The sequence below is a fragment of the Alexandromys fortis genome, unplaced genomic scaffold (assembly GCF_014885135.2).
Source record: "Alexandromys fortis isolate MF-2015 unplaced genomic scaffold, M_Fortis_MF-2015_v1.1 scaffold_44, whole genome shotgun sequence".
NCBI lineage: Eukaryota > Metazoa > Chordata > Mammalia > Rodentia > Cricetidae > Alexandromys > Alexandromys fortis.
Genome location: NW_026067921.1, coordinates 4,903,559 through 4,914,415, shown reverse-complemented (window position 1 = coordinate 4,914,415; position 10,857 = coordinate 4,903,559). Strand labels below are relative to the sequence as shown.

General features: G+C 50.2%; 1 protein-coding gene across 4 annotated transcripts in view; it reads left to right on the top strand.

Moving 5' to 3' along the window:
* The first annotated feature begins 6,136 nt into the window (after window positions 1-6,136).
* The window catches only part of Dlec1 (DLEC1 cilia and flagella associated protein), a 40,188-nt gene continuing 35,467 nt past the window's right edge, over window positions 6,137-10,857 (top strand). For 3 of the 4 annotated variants that reach the window (XR_007591545.1, XM_050141633.1, XM_050141632.1), the window contains exons 1-2: window positions 6,137-6,567; window positions 9,823-9,973. Coding sequence is in view for 2 of the 4 variants with exons in the window: in XM_050141633.1 (XP_049997590.1) it covers window positions 6,157-6,567; window positions 9,823-9,973 (562 nt within the window). In the remaining 2 variants the exon portion in view is untranslated. Of the gene's footprint in view, window positions 6,568-9,822; window positions 9,974-10,857 lie in introns of those variants that run through there. The other variant, XM_050141635.1, reaches the window with a different exon arrangement.

The window sequence follows — 10,857 nt, the reverse complement described above, 5'->3', positions numbered from 1 at the left end:
TTCTGTCTGGGCAGAGTTCCAGGCTTCATCCTACCCCTGAACCCTGGCTGTCCCAGTGTCAAGAGTCTGTGCAAAGGTGGGTGTGGGGGAGGGGCTTCTGAGGTGACTGTGCACCCCTGCAGGGTATGCAGGGGAAAGAGGACCAGGATTGGAGCCAGCACTGCCAGGAGTCTGTGAGCCCCCACACCACGCCTCACTCGGAAGGTGGGGCATGCACACATGTGCACTTTATCAGCATAAGAATGCTAAATTTCAGGATGGTCAGGCTCCAGGGCTGGCCTTGCTCAGCTCCATTTTTCCCCATGAAACTCAAACCAAGACTAGCCTGAGTGGGTGAGGCCAATGAGGTTTATTCAGTTCCCTCCCAAGTTCATAACCCAAGTCCCCGAGCATCAGGTTCTTCAAATCTGGGCTCTGAGGTTCCCTGATGTGAGGATCTGAGCAAGTCTCTTTGCCTCTCTACAGCTGGGGGCGACCATGGGTTCCGGGATAAACAGAAGCAACAGAAGTCGAGCCGGTGGCACCAATGCTTGCCTGCCAAAGCACCTGAGCTAGGATTCTCTATATGAGCCACGGTCATTCTCCACATGGCCCTCTCTAACGTGCGCTGCTGGTCACAGAGGCTCTTGGTCTAAGAGCGCTCTCCTGCTGTCTGTGAAAGCAGGAGCTTCACCTGGGTTCCATGCAGAAGGTCCCCAACCAGGTCCAACCGCATCAATAAGAAACAGGAAGGTCACCTTTCCAAGGAGGTAGTGATGGCAAGGAAGAGTCTTCAGACCATACTGGGCTGACATCAGTCAGGGATGCAGGGATCTAGACGCCAGTGTGGGCCATAAGGTTGCCATCCTCCCAGTAACCACAGGGCAGTACAGGGTTCTTGGGGTTTCATTTTTTCTGAGACAGGGTTTCTCTGTATAACCCTGACTGGCCTCTGCAGCCCATGCTGACCTCAAACTCACAGAAATCCACCTGCCTCTGCTTCCATGAGCTGGGATAAAAGGGGTGCGCCATGCTCTGCCATTGAGGGTTTCTTTTCTGTGATTGTATTAGCATTCACAGGAAATGGGAACTGAGCAGAGTGTAATGTGGACACTCACTGCTCACATCCCCCCACGCCAGTCACAAGGAGGTGGAACGCTTCATAGGTATTGGGGTGAGTGTTCTGTAGCTATCTCCTATAAACCGAAAAATTCCCTATTGGAAGGAGAGGGAGGGCCTGAGGACTCAAGAAGCTAAGGAAACTTGCAAGGCTCATGAAGTTACAATCTGCAAGGCCTTTTTGAGGCTTCCCTAATCAGGAAACAGACCTGTGGATGGAGATGAGGCTCCGGTGGAGCTGCCTGCATGTTCTTCAGGGGTTTTTAAGGGTGACTCTTCACACATCCTCATCCAAGCTAGGGTGGGCTTTACAGTGACCCCATCGCCTTTGACTCACCCGTGCATCTGTGTGTTACCCCAGTAAGCTCACCAGTTTACCACACTAGTCCTGAGTGGAGTCATTTCTTTCTTTCCCTTTTTCCTTTTCCTTTTTTTTTTTTTTGGTAAGTTTTTTTTAAATGTGCATCTGTGTTTTTCCTGCACGTATGTCTGTGTGAGGGTGTCACATCTTGGAGTTATGAACAGTTGTGAGCTGCCATGTGGGTGCTGGGAAGTGAACCAGGGTCCAGTGCTTTCAACGGCCGAGCCATCTCTCCAGTCCCTGGAATCATTTCTTTAGCCTGCCATTGGTGCCCTATCTGAGGTGACTAGAAGGTTGATAGGGTCTCCCCAGAGAAATGTCACATGGCAGGAAGACACAGTCCACCTGAGCTGAAGAGAAGAATGTCCAATCTGAAGAAGGCACTGGAACCCCTGTCTGAAAACTGTTCTACTTGGCTTTGCCAATAAATATTTCTGAAAGAGATTCCTGCCATCAGTCATGAACGCGGAGGTGAAAGGTGCCTCGCTCAGCCTGACCGTAGCAGGGCTCTCTGCAGGGGAAAGGGGACAGAAGTCCAGCAAGTTTCCAAACGCAGAGAGAAGGCTTGGAGACATGACTGAATGTGCTGGAGAGACGGCTTGCTGGCTGAAAGGTTGAGAGCATGTGGTCCTCCTTTGGAGGACCTGGGTTCAGTTCCCAGAACCCACCTCAGGTAGCTCACAATGGCCTATGACTGTAGGATAATCCAAAGTCCTCTTCTGGCCTCTGCAGGCATCTGCATAAACACAGCTCATGCAGACATTCACACACGACACATAAATAAAAATAACTGGTTTAAGTAGAGCCAACAGGATTGAGGGAAGGAGCTGTAAGGGAAACTGAGGACTCAAGGATGAGTGCAGGGCTTTGGATAGGGATCTGGAAGACAGAGCTGCCTTTAGCATTTGGTTTGGATACCTTGGAGGCTTTCAGACTTCCAAGATAGGATGCCCAGTACAAGGCAGTTCAGCGGGGAGCTGTGGGGCTCATGATGAAAATCAAGATACGAGACAGCTCAGCCATTATTTGTGCAAACACGAGGACACAAGTTAAGACCCCAGAACCCGTGTAAAAAGGCCACATGTGGTAGCACATGATTGCAATCCAGTGCTGAGGAGGCAGAGATGGGGCTCACTGCAAGGCAGCCTAGCCTGCTTGGAGAGTTCAGGCCAATGAGAGACCCTGTCTCAAGAAACACTGTCTTCTCAGGATGGCGGTGCACACCTTAAACCCAGCACTCAAGAGGCAGGGACAGGGCAACTCATGAGATTGAGGCCAATATGGTCTACATGATGAGTTCCAGGTCTGCCAGGGCTGCATAGTAAGACACGATGATGTGGGATGCCCTTCTGTGAATATGTTTTATTACCATTGGTTAATAAAGAAGCTGATTTGACCAATAGCTAGGCAGAATAGAGTCAGGTGGGAAATCCAAGCAAAGATAAAGGGAAAAAGAAGGTGGAGTCTAGGGGATGCCAGAAGCTGCCAGAGAAGCAAGATGTGAGGTAACAAGCCACGAGCTTCGTGGTAAAATATAAACTAATAGAAATGGATTAATTTAACTTGTAAGAGTTAGTTATAATAATCCTGAGCTAATAGGCCAAACAGTTTGCAACTAATACTAAGCCTCAGAGTGGTTATTTGGGAACTGGTGGGTGGGAGAGAAACCTCTAGCTACAACACGATCTCCAACAAGCACACACATAAACAACAAGAAAACATGATAAATGACTCCTGAGGAACAAAAGCTGAACCTGACCTCTGGCCTCGACATACACGCATACACCTGCACACACACAAACATGGTAAGCAAAAAAATACACAGAAGCACTCACATAGTGCTGGTGGGTGTCTACTGTGACGAGCCACGTGCTAGAATGGACACGCTTTGGCGGAGGAATTCTAGCATGTTATCACACATAACTATCAGACAGTGGACAAAGTATGTACAAACATGGGCAAGGTTCCTCAGGATGACAGTGTTTACAGTGAAGCCAAAACCAAAACCAACCAAACAGGCCCTGTAACTGCTGTAGAGTAAATGCAAGGGCATCAACACATAGCATAGTATTTTGTTTTTTAAATAACAAAAAGTCACTTTACAGATAGATAGCAGTGTTTGTATAAGCAGGAAAAAAATAGCTATAGCAATATGGTAATATCCTAATCGTGTAGGGAAAAGGGACTGACGATTCTTTCACTAAATTATTAATTTATCCTCGGTCCTGGGGATCGAACCTAGGGTGCCGTGAACATCAGGCAAGCCCTCTCCCACTGAGCTGCATCCCCGGCTTCGTTCACTGTTATTTTGAGACAGCATCTTGCTAGGTTGCCCGGGCTGACCCTGAGCTCTCCCTGAAGCCTAAGCAGACACTGAATTTGCGATCCTCCTGCTTCAGTTTCCTTAGTAGCTGGGATGTCAGGCCCACGCCACCAGGCCCAGCATTTTCTTTTCTTTATACAGTTTGAGGTTTTGTTTTTGTGAATCATGATAATAGAGAATATTTGAGAAATAATAAAAGAAGGTGTGCGAAACCAGACAAACAAGCTGCAGGCTACAGAAGAGACCACTGAGACGGACAGACGAGCTCACCGGGAATTCCCTTTGTGCCCTTGGGGTGGTGACGGGACTCATTCAGAAACTGAACAGTTACTGACTGCTCTGTAAGGCAGGGTCAGGAATGGGTGCAGTCCAGCCAGGCACTGAAACCCTAGAATAGAGACAAGAGGCTGAAGAGGGGTGAAGAGGGGAAAAAGAAAGCCAGGGGAGCCAGAGTGGCAGACAGGGAGCCGGTGGCAGAACCATGTTAGGACTTCAGTGGCCTTTGCCAACAGAGGGTCTGGACATGGTGAGAGACACTGTCTCGGACAGGTCAGCTGAGCAGACTGCAGTAAGACTGGGCGTGCAAAGCAAAGAGATAGGGAGTATTTCTGTGACCTTCTCTGAGGATATCTGGATGGAGAGTGGAGAAACTAAATAATGGCAAAAATCAAGTGTCCTGCCTTCCTGTAAATCAAGGGAGGGCACCGGGAGCCTCCACAGCAGAGCAGCTGCTAAGGACAGGGCCGCCGTTCTGGAGAAACCCTCCCTTTACGGCAGGGCTGCACACGCGGCCATGCACACCCTGCTACCATTCTGCAACTCTCCCATGCAAAGCACTAACCTGCACCCTGGGGACCTGAAAATTGGACAGATGGCCTGTTTGCCCATGTTCCTCCCACGTGCAAGCTGCCCTTACCACACATACCAGTCAGCACTAGAGCAGGGAGCTCAAGGGACCTTCCGTGGTCCTGGAAACGGGCTTGGGATATCTGGGCAAATACTTCCAGGGTTCCAGGTGCCTGGAGGGCAGGCATGGGCATTTCGTCTGCCTGGATGAGCTTTTTACCTGCAGGAAGCAGTGTAGAAGGAAAAGACCAGAGCCTGGGCCTTTCAAACACACTCCTTGACACACACACTCTGCTTGACCTACTGTCTGGATTGAAAGGTCCCTTAAAGAACAGATGGGGAGTCACCCAAGGGTGGCGGAAATGTCTCAGCTCTGTGGGCGAACATCCTGGGACTCAACTCAGGAAGTGGGTTTGGGGTTGTAAAGCAAGCGCATTTGTACCTGAATAGAAAGTGATTGCTTCGGCACCTGTGTTAGGCAAGGGTATCTGGAGGCAGAGCACCGCCAGCATAGGGTCCATACATACATGCAGGCAAAACACCCATACACATAAAATACATGATAATCTTTTTTTAAAAAAATTTTTTGAGAGAGGGTCTCACTACGCAGTCTTGCCTGGCATGGAACTTGCTATGTAGATCAGGTTGGCTTCAAACGCAGAGATCTGCCCACCTCTGCCCCGAGCGCTGGGATTGCTGGGATTAAAGGCGTGGGCCATCACACCCAGCTAGATGTCACACCGTGTAATGGCTGCGGTTCCAGCATCAGCAGAATGAGCACGAATTACCAAGGAGGTTACTAGACTGGCTCATACACACTGGCCGTCTGTGCCTGGTAGCTGCTTGGTCCTTTGGGCTGATGCCTCAGCAGCCCTAGCCTGGCAGTGAAGAACTGGAGGATTCTTGGAAAGCCGCAAAGCAGGTCTCTATAGTAACTTCCAAGAGGGCCTGATTCTAAACACAAGCAAAAACAATCGTTTTTTAAGAACCAATATGTGTGAAGAACTTCTGAGCAAATAAAAGAACAGACGGAGGCACTTAGTAAGGAAGAAGGCTTTGTAGTCAGACCAGACGAATCCCTTCGTCCTTTAAACTTCATAATAAGCAACTGAACGAGAGAGAGAGAGAGAGAGAGAGAGAGAGAGAGAGAGAGAGAGAGAGAGAGAGAGAGAGTGAGCGAGACAGGAAGGGAGAGAGAGACAGAGAGCGAGAGAGAGCGAGAGAGAGAGAGAGAGAGAGAGAGAGAGAGAGAGAGAGAGAGAGAGAGAGAGAGAGAGAGAGAGAGAGAGAGAATGAATAACTTTACCAAGAAAAAAAAAGCGTGCTAGCTGGCACAGCGGCACAAACGCGTCTCGGGAAGCTGAGGAGAAGGCGGGAGGATATTGCGTTTGAGGCCAGCCTAGAATACCTAGAACACGTTAGAAAGGCAAGCGATGACGACACGAATGACGTTTTACTAGAAAAACTAGACGGAAGGGGCGGAGCCGGAAGCAGAAGTGGGACGCGAGTCTGCAGCGTCTCTGTTGCCATGGAGCCAGGGAGCTCAGAAGAGCCGCAATCTGCAGTTTCTCGGGTCGATGTGTTCCCAGAGACAGTGTGCACATCCACTCCGCACAGGGCCGACTCTAGCACCCCCAACTTGCCCACCAGGAGGTCCTCCTTGCCGTCCTCGCTCTCCTTCACCGATGGTTTCCAGTACAGCTTCCCCACACGGTCACTCCGCTCTGGATTCCAAGCGCTCCCGCCGCTCCCGGAGCCGCAGATGCTGCGTCTGCGCCCCGCCTCGCTGCGCACGCAGGACATCTCACATCTGCTTGCCCGCGTCTTCCGAAACTTGTACACCGCCCAGGTGATCGGAGAGGACGTGAGTGACAGCTTGATCAAGGCCCGAGGCAGTGAGGATGCGCGCCACGAGGAGTTCGTGGACCAGCTGCAGCAGGTATATAGCGGGTGCTGACTCTCTCTGGATGCTCTCAGGATGCAGCCGTGCCGCCCAAGTGAAGGATACTATCCAGACTTCACACGTACACATGTAAATCACTTCTCCAGCGCCTTTCTCTGCACACATGCACGTCATATGTTGCAAATATAAATGAAACGACTGTAGCAGACAGCTTGGCAGCTTTTTCCATGGCAGTGATGAAAACCCAGTCACCCTCCTCCCTTGGGGTGGCTCTATCACTAACCACAATCATGGCTGAGGTGTTCTTGCCTACATTTTGGATCTGTGGGTCAGCGGTGTGGTTTCCTCCTCTGTACCCAGCTGACCTGGGTCCTGCTAGTTGAGCCTGCCTTTGCTGGCTCACTGCTGAGGCTTCCCTTCCCAACTCTCTCCTACCTAAGTCTCTTGGTCCTTTTTCTTTTCTGCTCTTTTCTGTCTCCTTCTCTTCCCTTTTACATGACATGCTCCTAGCTTCATTCATTCCTTGCCGAACACATTTATTAACTACCTACTGTGTGCCTTGCTCAGTTCTAGGCAGTGAGGATTCAGTAGCCCCGAGTCCATCACCAGTGGCTTACAGCTCAGAGGTAGAGCGGTTGCCTGGCTAAGGCGAGGCCCTCAACCCCCAGCAATGCAAACAAAAACAAACAAACAAAACTTTAAAAAGAAAATATAGAAGCTAGTAAGATGGTTCAGCAGCTAAAAGTGCTTGCTGCTAAGCTGTGACACCCTCCCCTGAATGTTAACCCCCCCCCCCAGTGGCAAGATACTGACGGACTATCTTGGGCAGGTGATTACGGCAGAGTGAGGTCAGGAGTGAAATAGCCAACTCGTTCCCTCTCATTCCATCCTTCCTGTGTTGTTTTGTTTGTTTGTTTCTACCCAGTCTTCTGTGGTTGTCTCTGAGCCTTGGGGAGAGAGAGAGAGAGAGAGAGAGAGAGAGAGAGAGAGAGAGAGAGAGAGAGAACTAGAGAGCTCCCGATGTTGGCTCGCGGTTCAGCAGTCCCGATTCCCCATCCTTTGATCAGTTATGGAGCTCCGCAGTTACTACAGAGACGAGCCCTGATCTGGTTGTTTGAAAGCATTGGGCTATCTTGATCTGGGCGCTCCACACAGTCTCACTGGCTGTTGGTCTCTGTAGAAACCGTGTGGCGATGAAGCATCTGCTTAAAACACACACCTCGCTTGAACCCTGCCCCCACTGCATAGACTTGTGTGACTTCGGGCGGTTTTTGTTTGTTTGTTTTTTACTTCCACACGCCTCAGTGGTTTCCCTCTGTAAGAGGAGGGGAGGGTAATGCTGGGATGGGTAGAACACACTTTTAATCCCAGCTCTTGGGAGGCAAAAGCAGGTGGACCTCGGTGAATTTAAGGCCAGCCTGGTCTACATAGTGAATTCCAGTCCATATCCAGGGCTGCATAATAAGACCAAAACAAAAGCAAACAGAAAAACATAACAACAAAACAAAAGTTAATAATGACAAAATCTACCCTGAATTCTTTTGAGGATTAGGCGAGTCGGTTCAGACTGATTAACTGGCGGCTTTGGGTGGGATCTTAGCTCTTACACCCGAGAATTCGCATCTGGGCTTTCTGGAACAGCCAAGTAATGGGACACCTGACTTAAGCACAGTACTTCAGGTTCAAGGCTGCCCTGGCTACTGCTTTCCCAAGAAGATGTAGCCACCACCTCCTCCATTGTATACCCATTCTTCCACCTTCAAAGAATGGCTCGAGCCGGGGAGGTGGATCAAGGCATTTGCTGCCAAGCCGAGGACCCGAGTTTCCTTCCCCAGGATCCGCATGGCAGAAGAGAAGAACTGGCTTCCATAAAGTGTCCTCTGGCATCCACACACAAGCTCACAGAAGCTTCTGTGTGCCCACCAATAGATACGCAAATGGGAAACAAATCAGAAGGACTAAATAAACACCTTTGAACTCTAGAAAAGCAGTGAGGATCGCTCTCCCTATATGCTACTGTCTTAGTACTCCCCACCCCTGTGGATACTTTCCATCCACTCACAAGAACATGGGTAAGAAGCCTGGAGGGTTAGCTTGTCAATCTAACTAGTCTTGAAGTTGAAGCATATGTTGGGGTAACCAAATTGAACTCTCTCGATGCAGATGCTGTGGCAGAATTTGGGGTTTGCTAGAGTTTAAAAAAAAAAAAGATTAAGTTGCAGAATGTAGACTGAGACAGGGGCCCAGTAACTTGGAAAAGTCAGTAGGAAGGGTCTGGAGAGAAGGTTCAGTGGGTGAGAACTTGTGGCACAGTTCAGGTCCCAGCACCCACATAAAACACTAGGCATGGCTGAGTGCCTGCCTGTAACCCCAACACTGTCTAGGGTGAAGGTAGGGGGGTCACTGGGAATGTCCCTCAAGTCTGCATCCAAGTTCAGTGGAGACCCTGTCTCCATAGAGTACAGTGAAGGGCAATTAACAGAACACCTAACTAATATCTCCCTCTGGCCTCTGCATATGTGTACATGCACACATATAAACACACAGCATTTAAAATGTTTCTTTTACTTTTATGTACATGTATGTATGTGTGTCTATGTGTGTGTGAACATGCGGAGTTGGGGCAGAAGAGGGTGACAGATTCCCTTGAGCTGGAGTGACAGGCAGTTCTGAGCTGACTGTTGCGGGCGCTGGGAACTGAACTCAGGTCCTCTGAAAGGTCAGCTGCTAACAGCAGAGCCATCTCTGCAGCCTCCACCATCCCCTATTGCCCCCTACACCCCGTCAAAGAACACAGCAACTTTCCCTGGGTACCATACCACATGACCATGTTTCTCTTGGGGTCAGAATAGCCACGGTTTTATGTACACTAGATGTGGATGCTACAAGAAAGATGCCGTCTCAGGTGAGTCCTTTCCAAGAGGCTGGCAGCTGGAGGCTATCCACCGGCTGTGCGTGATGGGGCAGAGAGCAGGGCCTTTCCTGAATCGAGACTTGGGTGGCCTCACGTTGGTGTACCAAAATGGGTCTGCGTTTCACCGTATGGGCAGCGGCTCTCTATTGTGAACCCCAGGAGGCAGTGCTAAGCTTGACTCTGACTGACCACACTAGGAAACTGTCCTTTCCTTGTGTTCACCTCGAATTTGACATCCGGTAGGCTGGACCAGAGGGTTTCCCTAGTTCTGGAGCTCTCCTGTGCTCGGCTGAAAGCCCTGGTGCGGAAGGGCATAGGGTAGCACCACGATATGGGCTCTCATCAGATCTCTGTGCATTCGAATGCCCACTCGCCAGGTTCGAGCCATCTATAAACAGCGTCTGGATGAAGTTACCATGTTGGAGAAACATATCATCCAGGCCCGTGCACGGGATCTTGCAGAAACAGAGCATGCCACCAAACAGACCCAACTACATGTCTTGGAGACCCCTGTCAAGCTGCCCCCAGGTAGGTGCCCCTACTTCCCCAGCTGTCGGTGCTGAACTGCCTGCTCTTCTCCGAACATCGGGAGAGCGAGTTGCAGATGTGATAGCTGATCAGTACAGAACACTCCAGTGTGTTTGGTCTCTCCAAAAGCGCAGGGCTCCACCTGGGTGGCATTTAACTCTCCAAGTCAGGGACTTGACATTGGCATGACTCTTGAAGCAGGGGTCCCACTTAGATCCCACCAGTCGGCTCACCATGGCTTCCTCTCTTCTGACCTTTCATGTCAGGTTATCCCGGTAGGCTGGGCTGGCTGGCCAGTGACCCCAGGAATTTGCCTGTCTCTGCCTCCCAAGCACCGGGATTACAATTGTACATCACCACAGAAGCCCAGTTATGATCAGACATTGCCCGCGCTGATCTCTCCTTCCCCTGCTAGTAATGTGTTTTCTTTTATTTCAAAAGTCGGAGAGAAAAGAAAAAACCTAGGCCATCTCTCCAGACATCATCTGATCCCTGCATCTCAGGGCAGGGTAGCCAACCCCAGGATGTCTTTTCCCATTTAGTTAACTGGTGATGGAGACATCCTGGAAGGAGAGCCTCAAGAAGTAGTAGCTCGCTGGGTGGTGGCGGCACACACCTTTAATCCCAGCATTTGGGAGGCAGGGGGCAAGTGGATGGATCTCTAAGAGTCAAGGCCAGCCTGATCTACAGAGTGAGTTCCAGGACAGCCAGGTGTACACAGAGAGATCCTGTCTGGAAAACAAAAACAGAACCCAACAACAACAACAAAAACCAAGCAAACAAACAAAAAAGCTGTGTGGTGGTGGCGGTGCACACCTTTAATCCCAGCACTCATGAGGCAGAGACAGGTAGATCTCTGTGAGTTAGAGGCCAGCCTGGTATAC